An 18,119-nucleotide genomic window follows, 5' to 3' on the forward strand; every position below is an offset into this window, starting at 1 on the left:
GAAACTACAAGGATTCTGTCTGTAAATGGGGCTGCTGGAGGGGGTGATACGCAGGGATTAAGACCAGTTCAGGGGCTGATGCCAGTACCCAGGGAGGGTCAGCTGAGACCGGAGCTAAGCAAGGTGAAGCCCAGTTTCCCTCCCCAGGCCCAGCAGTCAAAAAGCCCTCAGGCTCTAAGACTGAACCACGAAGAAGAGCCCCAGCAGCAGGGGTGCTGGGCGCTGGGAGTCAGGCAAGGGGGCAGGGGCGGGGGTGGGGGTGGGCACAAGCCCTGCCACTTGGTAGCTGCTGCACCCTGGCCAAGTGACTTGACCTCTCAGCGCCTCAGTGCTTTCTTCTGTAAAATGGAAGTGATACAAGGGGCCACCTCACAGGCTGCCGGGAGGACAAATGGAGCTCCTCAGTCTCACACTTAGAGCAAGGCCTTTACTCCGCAGGGCGTCAGCCTGGGTTATTAGTCCAGCATGAAGGGCCTCGAGGGGGATAGCACCAGCAGTCACTAGTGTCCAGCATCTACTGAGCACCTGCTGTATGCCAGCCCAGGGTGCGGACATCACGTGCACCGTCTCATCTCCACAACCACCCTGAGCGGTAGGGACCACGTTCACCCCCACTGCCCAGGCGAGGACCCAGAGTTTGCAGGGTGCTGGGACGGCTAGGAAGAGCCTCAGCCCAGCCTCCAATCCAGATGCTCCAATTTCAAGTTCACATTCCCAAACCCAGCGCCATGCTGCGCCAAGGCCCAGCGGGGTGACCTTGGTGAGTGACATCCCCCACCCTCAGGAGAGGACCCACTCCTCCGGGTACACAAATGCTCTCTGCTTGTTTTCTTTTGAAAAAAGAACTGCATCTCAGTTCTTTACCGTCACACAGTTAATCTCTCAATTTACAAAAGAGCGAGTCATGTGACTGGATTCCACAAAAATTCTCTCTCCAGGTTTATGATCTTACAGAAAACTCCAGGGAAAACCGCCTGGAGCGAGTTAAAACCAGATCAGCCATAAACTATGTCCTGGTACAGCCTCACCAAGCCAAGACTCAGATTACTCATTAAATACGTGATAAATATTCGCTTCAGATCAGCAGGAACTTGGGGAGGGTGGGTAAAAAAAATTTTTGTTTTGCTTCATGGGGGGAAAAATCCATTATGAATACACAGTGTGTCAAGCTTCAAATTAGTGAACCCAGAACTGGGGGATTCGGGGACAGAGCTTTTTAAGTCAACCCCGTTAAACCATGACCACCACCCTTAGGTATTTTTAAATAAGGCAGTAAGTAAGTGCTGCAGTTCATGGGGTCACAAAGAGTCGAACATGACTTAGACTGAACAACAACAAAGTAAGTGGACCTCAAACCTCTCCAAGAGGACCAAGCAAAGGGCGTGGTGACACGCGCATGCTCAGACACCCCAGAGGAAAGGGCAGCAGCCCTTTCCTCTGGAGAGGAAAGCCAGGAGACCCTGCCTCTGGCCGCTGGCAGAGGCAATGTCTGGCCTCCATCTGCCCACCCATCCAGTGAGGCTGCTGGGTCATGACCTCTCAGACACCTTCCAACTCTAACATCTGGAGTCCGGCAGACCTGACTTCAAATTCTGCCCGGAACACTACGTAGCTCTGTGATCTGCCTCCGGTCACATCAGCCCTCACAGCCTGTTTCTTCATATGTGAAAGAGAGAAAAATCCCCATGAACCACAGCTGCCGGGTATGTTAAAACATACACAGTCTGTAACACTCTCAGCTGGTGCTAACAATGCTACAAGAGCAGAGATCAGGATGCCATCACTATGAGTCCACTGGCGGTGGTGGTGAGGAAGATTAACACAGTAAAAAAATAAGACAACATATTTTGATGACTCCCAACAGGATTTACTAGGCTCAGAAGTTCCCAGCAGAGACTCTGGAGCCGGATATGCCTGGGTTCAAATCCTGACTCCACCGCTTACAAGCCATGTGACGCTGGGTGAATCACTTAACCCTCTGGGACTCAGTTTTCTCACCTGTCCATACAGGAAATTTAATAGTGGTCACCTCGCAAGGCTACTTAGGACTAGATCAGTTAATATATTAAAGCTCTCAAAACAATGCCTGACAGGACTCGCCCGGTGGTACAGTGGATAAGAATCCGCCTGCCAATGCAGGAGGCATGGGTTCAATCCCGGGTCTGGGAAGATTCCACACGCAGTGGAGCAATTAAAGCCTGTGAGCCTCAACTAGTGAGCCCTGGTGCTGTAACTACTGAAGCCCATGAGCCTAGAGTCTGTGCTTTGCAACAAGAGAAGCCACAGAAGTGAAAAGCCCACATACCGCAATGAAGAATTGCCCCGGACATGACAACTAGAGAAAGCCCGCACAGAGCAACAGAGGCCCAGTGCAAGCAAAAATCAGTAAATATGCCTGACACACAGTGCTGTATGAGTATTAACTACAGAAATAATTATCATTTATGAAAATATTTATCGTGTATTAAACGTTAGCTAAATAATGATCACTTATTAAAATTCGACCAAGTCTTCTGAGCATGAGTTTGCCAAGCTATAATCTAGAGAGTTCTGACCGCATGAGCTCTGAGGACCCTCCCAGTTCTGAAACTTGTTTTTCCTCCAGCTGTCCCACCGCCTAGACTACATTCCACTCTGACCTGCTGGACCCCTGACACTGCTCCAAAAAGGCTTCCCTGACCACAGGGGCAATCTCCTACAGCACCAACGGTGCACCTGAGCACACCTGGGAACATCACCACTCTCTGCAGCCTTGCTCCCAACCAAACTGCAAGTCCCATGACGGTGGCTAGCGGCTGTGCAGCACACAGGAATGTAATAAAGTCAGTCAACTGATTTAAGGGGTTTCCCTGGTGGCTCAGATGGTAAAGAATCTGCCCGCAATGCGGGAGACCCAGGTTCGATCCCTGGGTCTGGAAGATCCTCGAAGAAGGGAATGGCTACCCACTCCAGTATTCTGGCCTGAAGAATTCTGTGGACAGAGGAGCCTGGCGGGCTACAGTCCTTGGGGGTCACAAAGAGTCAGACATGACTTTCAATTGATTTAAAGAATAAAGGAACTACACTGACAATACTTAGAGAACCATTATGGTGAATGGGGTCAAGGGGGTCATCTAGTCCAAGAAAGGCCAACAGGCATTTTTGTTCAGCACCAATTCTACACGATTAGTTGTGGCTGCCTGGGGCAATGTGCTGAGAAGGATTCTGGGGCCAGACCAGCGCTCCTCTAGGAAGAGTGCTGTGATCGATTATTGATGTCTGTAGTGAGTGAGGTAAAGCTGGGGACAGAAGCATGCTTGCCCCCACAAATTTAGCCCGATACTCTTTTTTTTACAGGTAGAGAAAGAGAGGTCTCCTGGTCCCTAGAGCACCCTTTTTCCAGTCTTCACATTCTCATCTGCGAAAACATTCCTACATGAAGAAGGAACCATGGCCTTTTAAAGTCTGGAGTTAAAAAGAGACACCAAAGGAGAGAGAAGACCAGAGACAAACGAAATACACATTAAAAAACTATGCAAAACAGAAGGCTTACTTTGGTTGTGAAAGAGAAATAATTACACAAGGGCAAAGTGGAAGCTCTACGAAAGATTTTTTATTTCTTTTTAAAGAAAGAAAAGTCTGGAACACATGCTCAAAGTAGAAATCTTACAAATTCCTATTGCAAAATAACTCCTGGTCAGCCAACCACAATCTCTATAAATATATCACAAGATCAACAGTCCAGGCAAATAGGGGGAGGGGGAAAATGACTGCACAACTTTTTTAAAAAATCAAAATAGTTTTTCTCACAGTTGGATAGGAAAGAGTCGCCCATTACCCTCAAAATGAGAGGCCCATGAAGAAAAGAAAGATTGTAATTCTACACATCCCCATGGGCGCCTGCTGAGAAATCAAGACAGCCAGACTATTTTGAAATTATTCTACAATTCTGTTTTCTTTGCAGGGGAAAACAAAATCTGGTATCTTGAATTCATTAGGGCACCCATTATTTTACCATGGCTTCCATGGGATTATTCACAGTGGCAGCAACCAAAGGCTCCACGGGGTCTGATCTGGGTGGTACATTCTTCAGGGTCTGGGCCAGAAGAAGAGAAGCCACTCTAGATCTTTAAAGTGGAGTTTAATACAGGGATCTGAGGAGAGTAAGCTACTTCTTCCTTGATGGCTCAGTGGATGAAGAATCCACCTGCAATGCAGGAGACACAGGAAATGCAGGTTTGATCCCTGGGTCGGGAGATTCCCTGGAGTAGGAATTGGCAACCCACTCCAGTATTCTTGCCTGGAGAATCCCCATGGACAGAGGAGCCTGGTGGGCTACAGTCCAAAGGGTTGCAAAGAGTACATTTCAAAGGGTCAAAAAGAGTCAGACATGACTAAGCACACAAACTACTTCAACTCTGGGTAGAGAAGACGTATGGGGGCCGAAAAGCAACTGAGGATTAGCACGTGAAGAGCAGTTGCTCCCCCTCTAGGCCTGGAGAGAGAGAGTTGGGACAATTCAGTAGGCACCGCTCAATGGGAGTGGTTCAGAGAGGGAGAAGCTGGAACTACACAGAAAACACCAAGAGAGGCAGGGAATGAGTGGGGAGAAACACCCCGGCTTCTCCCTTCTTTCCATCTCCCAACATTCCTGCTGTGCATCCTTCCGGCTAAACCATTCAAAGGCCAGAGAGCAAGGATATCTGAGAAATGTGGCTTCTTGAAATTCACAGCACACAGAGGAACAAAAGGGATGCAGCTGAGGGCCAAGCAACAGCTGATCAGTTCAGATGGGAAAACTCCTGGAAGGCTGAAACCACTTGATACCAGGGTCCTGACAGCCTAGCCCAGGGCCCACCTGGGTCCTGTTTAGACTGTAACTTCCTCACAGGCAACGACTATCTTCCCTTGACCTGCGCTGTCTTCCACAATATCCAGCAGTCACAGCTCAGGGCCGAAAGGACCCTGGCGGTCTGAGAAATGGGAGCCCGGCCCTCCAGTCCTAGCGCCCCAACACAGGGGTGCTCGAATGGCCTTCCACGTATTTTTGCTTCTGGCCGTTGCTGGGGAATCTACTACTGACAGGAAACGCACAATGTGGAAGTCTGTGAGCACGTGTGCTAAGCCATTTCAGTCGTGTCTGACTCTCTGCAACGCTATGGACTGCAGCCCATCAGGCTCCTCTATCCATGGGATTCTCCAGGCAAGAGTACTGGAGTAGGGGTTGCCATGCCCTCCTCCAGGGAATCTTCCCAATTCAAGTTTCAAACCCACATGTATTCTGTCTCCTGCATTGGCAGGTAGGTTCTTTACCACGAGTGTCACCTGAAAAGCCAGCTGTCCTTAACGTTACTTGGAAGACCCAAGCACCCAGTGGACACTAGAAGCATCTCCTGACCAGATCTAGAACACTGTGTTCTAAGGATCAGGAGTGGAGGCTCTGGGGTATCAAGTCTGATGCCAGCTGGGTGGGCTGCGAAGACCCCAGAACCGTCCATCTTCAAAGGCGACTCCAGATCCACACTGCAGGGGCCTGGTGGTGGTTTCCAAACCGCATCATAGGAGACGGGTGTGTTCCTGTCCCTGGGGGCACAGACTCGACTCTGTGTCCCTCTTTGTCCCAGCTACTGCTGAAGGCGTAGCTTCACACTACATTCTGCAAAGAAAGAGAGGACCCTTCCCTTTCACCGAAGGCTCCATTTCCTAGGCTGACCTCGCTCCCCTGTTCTCTTATTGCCTGAGCCATTCAAATAGTATTGATCAACCAGCTGGTACACTCAGTCATCTTTTTATGACCTGTCTTTCCAGCTGGACCATACATCTTCCCCGACAGAGGCCATGCCTCTGGATTCCCCAGAGCCTACCACACAGCCCAACAGACAGAAAGCGTCTACACGGTATCCTTAAAGGGGAAAATGACCCAGCTTCCCCAAATCCTGAGCCTGGGGTGAGGCAGGAATAACATTTTCTATCAGTGACTCATATCTGGTTAGTGATTGATGGGATTTTTACATCCATTACTTCGTTTAATTCTTTACAAGGTAGGAGCCACAGTTTCCCCTTCAGAAAGGAGGGAGTGGAGGTTAAGGAACTTTGCCCAAAGTTACTAGTTACTGGCAGGGCAGAATTTCAAATTCAAGTCTTCTTCCAGGACAAATACTGAGCTCCTTCTGTCTCCTGGCTCCAGTCTTCCTTTCCAAGATCCCCTGTCTTGCTTCTCTTTCATGAAATGAATTGATTAAATGAAATCATTAAGTGATAAAAGTTAATAAATGTAAGGCACTTAGAACAGTGCCTGGCACAGACTAAGTGCTATGTAAGTAACTGTTATCCCTGACTTCACTGGTACCACCATTATTTCTCCATCAATAAGCTCATTTCAAAAAGTCAACCCATCACAATATCTATAGTCAGCAAACTTGACAGCCAAAGCAGTAGAATACGGAAAATGCCTACATTTAACTAAAACTGGAAAACTACAGAAGCGCAAACGACTGAACAGTTCAGAGGAGGCATCGGAAGACACTGATGAGTCTCGGAAGTCTACTCAAACCACCGACCTCCCCTGTACCAGGCAACCACTCACACTTTATTCAAAATTAAGCGTGAATCTCCTTCCCTGATGGACATCAGTGGGGAACACTTTCAGTGCACAAAATATACTACTTTCTCATCCATGCACAGTCTTTAGAGCCAGGGCTCTGTTATACAGACGGAAAATAAGGGCCCAGAGTGGAAGTAAAAAGAGTGAGGTCACATGTATTTCAGCGCCATCTGCAACTCCCTTTCACAGGTGTTAGCTTTATCAGGCACAGTGCTCTGCTAAGCCCAGTGTGGGACGCTGCACTCATGGGCATACATGTTTAGGCTAGGGATGTTAAAAAAAGAAACCAGTGTTCCAGCCACTAGATCCGAAGTCTTTGGGCAAATAAAATAAGCCATCAGCTTCCAACCTCAGGTAAGATGGAGGATGAGAAGAAAGCATTCTGCCATGTTAACTTGCCCAAATGAGATTCTTCTAAAGACTCTCCCAGGCAGCTGTGTGCCCTCAGCTGTCACATCCACTGTCTCCTTTTTCTAATTTTAACTTGGTTCACTGTCACAACCAACTTACCAACTCTCATATTCTTTAACCACATTGGGGAACAAATCCTATCAATACTGTAGGAGAGAAAGAAAAGGCTTCATGCACAAAGATGCCCACTGTGTTATTTATGACAGTGGACACCATTATAAATAAAGTCTTCAGTGTACAAAAACGGAACACATTATTGTGACCCTTATATACATGCTGGCAAGGTTGCTTCAGTCATGTCCAATTCTTTGTGACCCCATGGACTACAGCCTGCCAGGCTCCTCTGTCCATGGGATTCTCCAGACAAGAATACTGGAGTAGGTTGCCAGGCCCTCCTCCAGGGGATCTTCCCAACTCAGGGACTAAACCCACATCTCTTATGTCTCCTGCATTGGCAGGCGAGCTCTTTACTACTAGCACCGCCTGGGAAGCCCACGAATGCATGAATGGTGGAGACCTACAAGAAAAACGCTTGTGTACTAAAGCGAAATATCAAGAACAGAGTCAAAAATATGTATACGATTTTATATAAACACTGCAGACACACATACAATATGCCAAAAAGCACCAGCTTTGGATGACTAAAAACATACAACTTTTTTCCTCTCCTTCCTAGTTAGCTTTCTCTCACTATTACTTTTGAGGAAAAACTCACCAAACTTTAAAAGACCCAGCCTGCACATCTATAAAGGCAGGTATCTGGACAAGGGAATTTCCTGGGATGCTACCCTTCTCCAGATTAAAGACCTGTGAATCTCTGAAGACCGGCATCTACCCTGTGTCCTCTCAGGATGCAGCCACTTGAGTAGACACGGTGGCTGAGCCCAGGTACACACCAGTCCCCTGGGAAGCACTCAGAGCAGCCAAGCTGCACCCAGGGCTGAGACAAGATGACCTGGGAATATCTTTAAGCACTGACCTTTTTCCTAAGAGGCTCTGGGGGAGGTAATGCTTAGCCTATTGCCTTTTTAATACAGTAGACCCTAAGAGTGAGGTTTTTATGCTGTATGTAATTGCAGCCACAAAAACTGTATGACTGCTAGTGTGGATGGAGATATTATGCTGTGCCAATGACTCTAAAAGGCTCATTAAATATGTGAGCAATCATCCAACATCCTCATTATCTAGAGATCATTCATTCACTTCAGAACCAAGGAAACTGAGGTCCTGGGAGGTTGTAGGGAACCGGGTCCAAGTGAGAACATTCACAGCTGAGCTGTCCAGTGCATGGCACAGTTTGGAACGTGAAGCTGGCTTCTTCAGTAAACCATCTCATTTTATCCTCGCCACTTGTGTACACTGAAGAATACAGTTGCCACATTCCTGGGGCTTCCCAGAATCCCTAATACTACTGTGATTTTATACTAGTAGATAAAGTGAGGCTCAGAAAGGTAAAGTTACCTGCCCCGAATCACACAGCTAGTAAACAAATCTGTACTCAAGCTTGCCTGGCCCCAAAGCCCATATACTCAACTACAGTGCCGTAACTAACTCACCCACCAAAACAAATGAAATAAGAGCACTATAAATAATCAGACTGCAACACAACACAAAGAAACAGTGGGACTTCCCTGGTGGTCCAGTGGTTAATACTCTGCACTGACACGACAGAGGCTGCATGTTCAATCCCTGGTCCGGGAAGCTCGGCATGCCACAGGGTGTGGCCCAAAGCAAGCAAACAAAATAAAATAAGGAAATAATGTTTAGAGCTGCACAATCTTCCCAGAAGTGGTGGGCTTCCTGGGGGAGAGGTGCATCATCAGAGAAAAGACAGCCATCTGGAGAAAAAATAGTCAATCTTACAAACAAAAGGATGGATCTGCTCTGGGGGGAGGGGATAAAAAGGAGAAGAGAGCGAAAGGGATGGTGTTCCTTGCTCCAGTTCTGAATTCTTCTGGAAGATATCAGGCCTTCCTAATACTCCCACAGACCAGCTCTAAACATCCAGCTTTTCCATCCTCCATATTTAAGGACTACCAAATATTTCATTTCCTTTTTTCCCCTCTTCCCGACTTCACAAGTGTAGTAAAAAGTTAATGAATCTATAAATTGCTCACTGGCTTTAAAAAATGAGAAAAAAAGCAGTTAATGGAAATTTTAATGAAAACACCCTATCCACATAACTGATGGCAAACCGAGGGCTGAAATACCTGGGATTTCACAGCCCAAACTGGGTGTCACGAAAGCTTGCACATATTTATGGAAAGCGGGGTTCCAAGCTCATTGATATCTGAAAGATGACAAAGTCTCCACTCCAGGCTTCAAAGCAGCACTGTGCGTGACATCTACCCTAAGGAAAACATCATCAGCACGTTCCATCATCAAACTGGGAGACCCTGTTTCTGAGAAAAGAAAAATGGCAGAGAACCAGGAATCTGTTCCGAGGCAGGAGGCCAAGGTTTGGGACTCAACTCCAGAAATGGTAAAAGTCGTGATAACTGAGGAGCTATCACATTCTGCTGGGGTTCTCAAGAAGTCCACCACCATGTAATTGCCCGAGTTTCTCTCCTCTGGAAATGCAAGTTGATAGGAGGGGGGGTACCTGAATTTTGGAAAAATATCCCAGGCCACGTGGGCACATCCTCCCTTTTCAAAAGTACCACTTCGATGTTTATTCTACGTCAAGCACAGAGCCAGAAACTTTACAGACTTTATTTCTCATCCACACCCCCTACAACATGGAAAGGTAAATATGACTAGCCTCATTTTAATCTCGCAAGAAGAAGGTTCAGAGAAGTGAAGTGACCATCTCAAAGTCACACAACACAGCTAGTGGATCAACATCAAGGCGGGCAGATACTTGGGCAGTCAGCACTCAAAAAAAATCACCAGACTTTCTTCAAAAGCCTCTAATGGGCCTCCAGCCACCATTCACGGCCCTCCAATCCAACAGCCTCCACCGACAGCCTGCATGGTCTTTGTAAGATCCAAATACGACCCCCCCTTTAAACCCTTCACAGGCTCCCCTTCTCCTGCAAGGCAAACACCACGCTCCTTTACAGCTCCCATTACCACAACCCTTACACCTCATGTTCCAGCCACACCAGGCTTCCTGCATCTGCTCCCCACACTCACTGTCTGGCTAACTCTCCTCCTCATCCTTCAAGTCGCATCCTAGACATCACCTCCATCTAGAAACTTCTCAGCATCCCCACCCTGCCCTCCTCCACCTCCCATCCCTGCCCCAAGCCACCCTAGGCAGGGCTGGATCCCCTCTGATGTACATTCTTCTCAATGGCCCCACTGCTCCACTACCTACCAGCCTGCCTTCTTCCCCAGGCCATGGGTGGCCCCCTACGCTTGTTCACCTCTGAGCACATAGAGTTCCTGGCCAGGAGAAGAGACCTGGAAAATGCTGAGGATGGATGGGCAGGGTGGCAGGAGATCTCTCTACAGCATCCTTGTCACATGACAGGCTCAAACCCTGAACCAGGTCTGGCTCCGTCCAGCCTCCCCAAGCAAGATCACACAAACCAGCAGCCTACAGATATTGGGGATGATGGAGTGTTGGCAAGAAGAAATGTCATTTTCCCCAAAACATCCACTCCTTGCTTGTTCATCCTTTTCTCAGTGGCTCTAAAAGTGTAAAAAGGGTTGAGATAGAGAGTCAAAGAAACGAGAGCCAGAGGAGCAGAGAGGCACAGGGAAGTACAGGAGGACACGAAGAAGATACCACGAGCACGTGCGGAGGGGAGAGGGGACAGGCCAGAGTCGTCCTAAGGGTGCTGGGGACCAAACGCAGAGCTTCTGGACACAGACTGCTGCCGGCCGGTAGCCAGGCTCCCGAGGAAACACACGGGGACAAGAAATACCTGGAAATGGTAACAGCCGCTTTCAGTTTCCAGAGATTTTTGAAGCCTCTTTCTCTTTGTTTTTCCCCTAAACCAGTTACAATTAGCATTGAGGGATATAATTACGTTGTTAGTCTAATTGCCTGTTTGAAGCAGGATCTACGGGGGTTTAATGGAAGATTTGAGGAGGGAGGGCAGATAAAATAAAAAGTCAGGATAATCACAGAAGAGACGTGCAATGTGACTTTCTTCCCAGGTAGAGACGAGGCCTGAACTGCACCAGAGACCGGGGAATTGCCTCCCGCGCCAACTCACTCGCCCGGCTGGGCAGGGAACGGCGCTACCGGGCGGCGCGACTTCACTGGAAATTGATTTTGGAGACGCTGACCTAATTAATCAGGAAACGATCCTAGAAAGGCCCTCGGATTTGGAGCCTTTGCACTATTATTGGCAGTGACACACTTACACGTTGGCGGGCAGTGCTCTCCCCAGTGGAGGCCAGTGTGGTGACAGCTGATTGAGCAGGGCTGTGTGGGGCCAGAGACCTGCCTCCACTATGGGAGGGTGGTCCCGTGCAGAGAAAGCACACGGTTTTGTGGCCCTGGGAACAGAAGTCAGAGGTAGGCAGCGCTAAGCTCAGGATGAAGAAGAACATTATCCTTCAGGCAAAGAGGACAGCTGAAAGGTAGTGACCACCCTGACAACAGAGGCATTCAAGTTGGATGACCTTGTGGTGAGGATGCAGAGGAATCAACCTGGAGGAAGAACCAAATGCCTTTGAGGGACTCTACAAACCACTCCATGGGCTTCCCAGGTGGCGTAGTTAAAGAATCCACCTGCCACTGCAGGAGACACAGGAAATGTGGGTTCAATCCCTGGGTCAGAAAGATCCCCTGGAGTAGAAAATGGCAACCCACTCAGGTATTCTTACCTGGAAAATTCCATGGACAGAGAGAAGTCTGGTATGCTACAGTCGCACACCACTGAAAAGAAAGTGAAAGTGTTAGCCGCTCAGTCGTGTCCAACTGTGTGTGACCCCAGAGACAGAAGACCCCATGGGCTGTAGGCCACTAGGCTCCTCTGTCCATGGGATTCTCCAGGCAAGAATACTGGAGAAGGTTACCATTTCCCTTTTCCTTCTCCAGGAGATCTTCACAACCCAGGGATCGAACCTGGGTCCCCTGCATTGTAGGCAGATTCTTTAAGGTCTGAGCCACCAGGGAAGTCTGAGCACACACACCAAAACCACTCCTACCTCCAGCACACTTTCCAACCCAAGCCAGTAAGTGTAGTGATAACGCCACCACACGTATCTGAGTCTGTATACACACCTCATCTGCGGAGGGCACTGCCTTCTGAATCGTTACACCTGGCATTGCCATGATGCCAGGGGTTCCCATATGCTCACCTCAGCACAGCTGGCTCCCAGCACAATGCCTGGCACAGAGTAGACACTTCAAAGTAGGTGGATCAACCTACTTAAGCATCAACCAGAGCTGATGAAATGACACATCCTTTTAATCAAGTAAGTTTTTGTCTGTAAACATGTCAGCTTCACATTCGGAGGAGAGGGCTTCTTGTCATTGTTGCTTAGTTGCTAAGTCATGTCTGACTCTTTTGCAACCCCATGGATTGTAGCCCACCACACTCCTCTGTCCAGGGGATTTCCCAGGCAAGAATACTGGAGTTGGTTGCCAGTTCCTTCTCCAGGGGCTCTTCCCAACCCAGGGATCGAACCAGCGGGTGATCGAACATGGAGAGGGCTTAGATTCTTTCCAGAACCCTCCAATTCCCAAAGCCACATACATTCTCAGATCCTCCTCTGAGTCTGACGACTGCAAAGCTGTGAGGTCCAGGGGGCAAACCTCTTTAGAGCCCTGAAACATTCCACAGAAAAGTGTGAGGCTTTGGGTCTGCAGGCAAAGACTGCTTGCCATTCCACCACCTGCCTTCCTCCCCCACCCCACCTCCTGACTAGCTTGTGCCTACAAGACAAGAACGGTCATATTCTAAACCTCAGGGATGCCTGAGAGAAGTGAGTTCTGAATTTTCTGCATTTTCCACATTTGGGTTGACAATGGAGCTAGAGTGCACTTGAGGCCCTCCATACAAAGGGAGCAGAAATTCCACCGCACCACTTATGGGGCTGCACTGCACATATGACCCAGGGCAGAGAGATTCACTGAAATCCAATAAAGATGAGAGGCGGGGAAGACTGCACTGCCTGGAGAGAGCCACAGCATCTCCTTCCATGCAACCTGCCCGGCTCTGCCAATGACCAATGGGAAGACAAACAGCTAACCGGATGCTCTTCGCCAAGGGCAACAAGATGCTGGCTAAGGGGACACCCTGGACTCACCCTTTCCCCCCACATTGCTCCAGGGTTCCAGTTTTAAGGCCTTTTAAATGTCCGAGGCAGCTGTGTCGCTTTTTCTTTTTTGGGGGGGGGATGGGGCAGGAGGAGGAATAAAAATTTTACTTCTAAAACAAAAATAGAGCCATGGCACTTGTTTTCGAGTGGAGACAACTGCTGGCTCTTTTCACTTGTACCTGCTCAAAAGCACCCACATCAGGGCTGGTTCCAGCTGCAGAGAGCAGTCAGGGAGACGTGGCAGGCCTGGTCCCAAACCAGGAATGTGACCCTGAGCTTTGTAACACAGGCCAAAACTTCATTCAGTTCAGTTCCATTGAACAATCACTTAATAATCAGAGGAAGCATGTGGCCATAGGAATTGGAAGGTTCTAGAAGTCTATATGTCTAGCCTTGTGTGGGACTTAACGGACACCTAAAGAACTTGCTATGAAGGAGGGCCAGGATGCTGTCTCCTGGAAATTGCATCAGTGTTGTGGTGGTGGTGTTCAATCGCTAAGTTGCGCCCCACTCTTTTCAACCCCATGAACGACCTACAGCACACCAGGCTTCCCTGTCCTTCACCATCCCTGGAGTTAGCTCAAACTCATGTCCATTGAGTTTGTGATGCCATCCAACCATCTCAGCCTGTGTCGCCTCCTTCTCTGCTTGCCCTCAATCTTTCCTAGCATCCGGGTCTTTCCCAATGAAGCAGCTCTTCTCATCAGGTGACCAAAGTACTGGCGCTTCAGCTTTAGCATCAAGTCCTTCCAGTGATTATTCAGGGTTGATTTTCTTTACGACTGACTGGTTTGATCTTGCTGTCCAAGCGACTTTCAGGAGTCCCCTCCAGCACCACAATCCGAAAACATCAATTCTTCGGCACTCAGCCTTTCTTACGGTCCAACTCCGACATATGCACCCTGAGTGTAGGGTAATCCCTGGTACCAGAGTGTTCACTGTGCGTGTACTAAGTACTTTACACGCATCACCTCTTTTAATCCTTACAGTAATGCTGCAGGGTAGGTATTCTACAACTCAACTGTCCGGATGAGGAAACAGAACTACTAAGATTTAAGTATCTTCTTTACATGAATAAGCCCAGGTTCAAATCCAGCTCTACTGGATTCCCAAATACCCTGGAAGATCCCAACCCACTGATGGATAAGGATTCACTAAAAGGCCCCAGGACAGACCGTCAAGAGACCCAGGTGGGCACGAGCTTGCTTCTCTCCTTCATTCTACAAACCTTCTCTGAGCCCCTCCTCTTAATCAGACACTCAACCTACACAGTTTGAGGGAAGGGTGGGGTGTACCAACAATGGGTCCACTTGGGAGAGAAGAGATTAATCCTGAAAACAGAATAAGGATTAGAGAATCACAGACAGGAGAAGGCAGGCCCTCCCAGAGCCATGCAGAACAGAACGATGGGCTGCAGGGAAGAATCGGGTGAAGTCCATCACTGGAAATGAGACGGACCACCCTGGCTGGGAATCCTGCCTCAGGGACAGACATCTGGGAAGGTTCCCTTGGATAACCAACCAGCCACCCGTGTCTCCCCTTCAGCTCTGTAAGCACAAGTGAGTCTAAGAGCATGAGACCCCCAGCTTGCAAGCTGCCATTTACACACACTCTGCCACCCACCTGCTCCCCATCACACCCCTGCAAGGGCTGTTTTCCCACCCTGCTGCAGAGAACAGGAGATAGAAGCACACAGATCCTCAGTGCTTGGCCCACAGTCAGTAGAGAAATGTAAGGGTCTGTGATGGTGATTAACATCCCAGCTTGCCCCCCACCTCGCGGAAGTAATTACACACGGGGTCAGGTCTGGAGCTCTTCCCTCTAGGAACTATGTCTGCAGTCAGGGGAATGATGGGGGAGGGTGTGTGTCTTGAAGGAGCGAGAGGCTGTCTGTCTCTCTGAACTCACAGGAAGTCCCAGGACTCCTTGTTTCCTTGGCAAACAGTTTCTAGCCCCGTCACCGACAAATTGCCTGAATTCTTTTTTTTTCTGGAAGGTTTTCCCCACTTCACTAATTGCTTTCACTGCCTTTTTCTCTACAAATTTAATTAACCTGCTATGTGATCACAGGTTAGGTAAGCCTCCACTCCTCTTCAAACTCAGTTTCCCCTTCTGTCAAGTGAGAGTGGGCTCTAATCTCTCAGAGGTCTGACAGCTCAACAGGATTCTGTGACCAGGATGGGGCTAAACATGTGACCTTGATGCTCCTGGCTGCTTCGATGGCCAGGAGCTCCCTGGAGCACCAAGACCATTCCACTCTGAAGCACGCCCGGCCCTGACTTGGCGCCAGCTCTCAAGGCCTGGCATTATCCTCTATGAAAAGGCAGGACGACCTCACTTGGCTAAGTCCCTCTGTCCCTGATGGAGCCCCAAAGCTCAAATTTGCCTCTGGCATTTCAGCAGAGCTGCCAGTCCCTGGGTGTAGGAGAAACTCCAGATCAGGGGCTGGATCAAGAGCATAAGCGTGAGGCTGAAATTGTAATAATAATAACTGACATTTATATCACGCCTTTCATCCCCAAATCCCAAATTAATTAACTTTTTACGAGACATTTTTAAACTAGTGCCATTTAATAAAATTCTATTAGGAGAAGTCTTTTTTTTTTCCCCCAGCCCTATATTTTTATTAACAGCCACCAAAAATATAATTTACAGGCAACTGAAAGCCAGTCAAGAGGAGGACAGGGAGTGGTGGGTTCTGCCGCTGAGAAAGCAGATCAGCATTGACCACAGGGGTGGACGCCCCCCACCCCGCCCACCGCCTCACTGCTATGGGTCTGTGCCCTCTGGGGTCCGTGGCCCCTGGTTCCTCTACAAGACTGAATCTCAGCCTTGCATCATTTATATTTTCTAATAATCTATTTCCTGCAGCCACCACAGGAGCTGCTGTGCATGAAACAAGCAAACAAAGCACTCACGGCCCTTGCATTCTTGGGGTACACGGCCTAATGGGGCAGAGGGATGTTCAATGATTATCTCACTGATAACTGGATAATTATGATTGTGCTGGGCGCCGAGAAGAGACAGACTTCTAGCCTCCCCTCCTGACAGCAATAAACAGGGAAACATAATCTAGCCTGGAGTTTGGGGCAGGAGGATCAAGGAAGAAAGACCTCCCTAAAAATGGACATTTAACCTGGAGACTGGTTAGATGCAGCAAGGCCAAGGCGGGAGTGAAAACGGGGGAGGCACAACTCAGGTACCGGGAACAGCCCATGTGAGGGCTCAGAGGCTGGGAGGCGCCTGGCATGTTGAAGAAGAGAAGGCCCGTCTGGTCAGACAGAGGGAGGGAGAGTGACAGACGGAGCCGCAGGGAGGACAGAGCCCACAGAATTCCATCCTGAGGGGAGGGGAGAGCAACCCACGCAGGGGAAAACATCACTATACGTGCCCTTTTGTTAAAACTATTATTTATTTATTTATGGCTGTGCTGAGTCTTCGGTGCTGCATGCGAGCTTTCTCTAGTTGTGGTTCTTGGGCTCTGAAGCTCCAGCTTCAGTAGTTGTGGCCTACAGGCTTAGCTGCCCCAAGGCATTTGACATCTTCCCAGACCAGGGATCGAACCCATGTCCCCTGCACTGGCAGGCAGATTCTTAACCCGTGGATCACCCGGGAAGTTAGTTCACAGCTGACTTGTATATATATATTTTTAAAGACTATTAGGGGGGCCATTTTAAAAGTCTTTATTGAATTTGTTACAATATTGCTTTTGTATTATGTTTCGGTTTTTTGGCCAGAAGGCATGTGGGATCTTAGCCCTCCAGACCAGGGATCAAACCTGCACCGCCTGCATTGCAAGGAGAAGTCTTAACCACTGGACTGCCAGGGAAGTCCTCGGTCTGTCTATTCCTTTGTGTCTGTGGATGTGCCCCCGTAACAGCCACACTTGTCCAACATGACGGCCACTAGCCACACGTGACTTCACATTTGAAACACTGTAATGAATCCAAAGTGAGATGGGCTATCTGTGGAAAACACTTCAAGGACTTTGTACAAAATTAAAAATATAATAATATAGTAGCTTAAAAGAATTTTTATATTGGTTACATGTTGAAGCGATAACATTTTGGAGGTACAGGGCTAAATAAATTATGTTACTGACATTAATTTCAACTGTCATTTTCCCCTCTGTTGTGGATACTAGAAAATTTAAATTACATATGTGGCTTACGTTATATTTCGACTGGACACCTCTGTGTTATGAATTTAAGAACAAGAATTTTAAACAAAATCTTTATCCATCTACTTCAGGGGGAAGATGAGCATGCGTGGCTACTGTGGCTAGCTGAGGCTCAAGAGTGTACTTACCCGGCCCTCTCTCTATTACCCCACAAAACAGAACAAAAGGGTGGGAAGGGAAGAAATTCCACATGGGGCCAGAACCGCGCAGGGCGGGAGCGTGCGGCAAGCGGGGCTTAGAAGTTCTAAGAGGCAAACCAGCTTCACCTGTCACCATCACATTCCCCACGCAGTTTCAGCAAAGGAAAAAAGGGGGGGGAGGGTAGTAATAAAGAGAAAACCTAAAAGCCCAAAACTTCTGACTCCCATTCCCTGAGTCAAAGTAAATAAGGTCGGGGAAGGTCAGGTCTCTTCAGAGTCACCTGGCCTCCGTTTCAAAATTCAAGGTCAAGCCCTCTTTCCTGACGTTGGCAATGGACAGGGCACAGGTCATGGCGGGCCAAGTCCCTCTTCATCCTTGTTTCTCTCAACCTCCCACAACAGGTTTCACTAGCTGGTGGTGGACTGGAATGGGTTTTGGGGGGGGCGGTTTACATTATTTTAAAATTTTTCAATGAGGTGCTATAATTAGAAATTTAGGAAATGTTACATAAAATTCTAGATCTAGAGCTTCTCTTTAAAGAAAAAAAAAATCCGAAGCTCTGGCCACCCTGGGCCTATGGTC

The 18,119-nt window shown here is 48.5% G+C and overlaps 1 protein-coding gene across 1 annotated transcript in view; it reads right to left on the bottom strand.

Annotated features, from left to right (window-relative positions):
- The window catches only part of ZNF618 (zinc finger protein 618), a 123,669-nt gene extending 105,781 nt beyond the window's left edge, over positions 1 to 17,888 (bottom strand). The window contains exon 1 of the mRNA XM_010835192.1: positions 17,818 to 17,888. Within this exon, the coding sequence (XP_010833494.1) occupies positions 17,818 to 17,888 (71 nt within the window). The remainder of the gene's footprint in view (positions 1 to 17,817) is intronic.
- Between the last annotated feature and the right edge of the window lie 231 nt (positions 17,889 to 18,119).

Source organism: Bison bison, unplaced genomic scaffold (genome assembly GCF_000754665.1).
Source record: "Bison bison bison isolate TAMUID 2011002044 unplaced genomic scaffold, Bison_UMD1.0 scf7180017864039, whole genome shotgun sequence".
In the NCBI taxonomy this organism is placed as follows: Eukaryota; Metazoa; Chordata; class Mammalia; order Artiodactyla; family Bovidae; genus Bison; species Bison bison.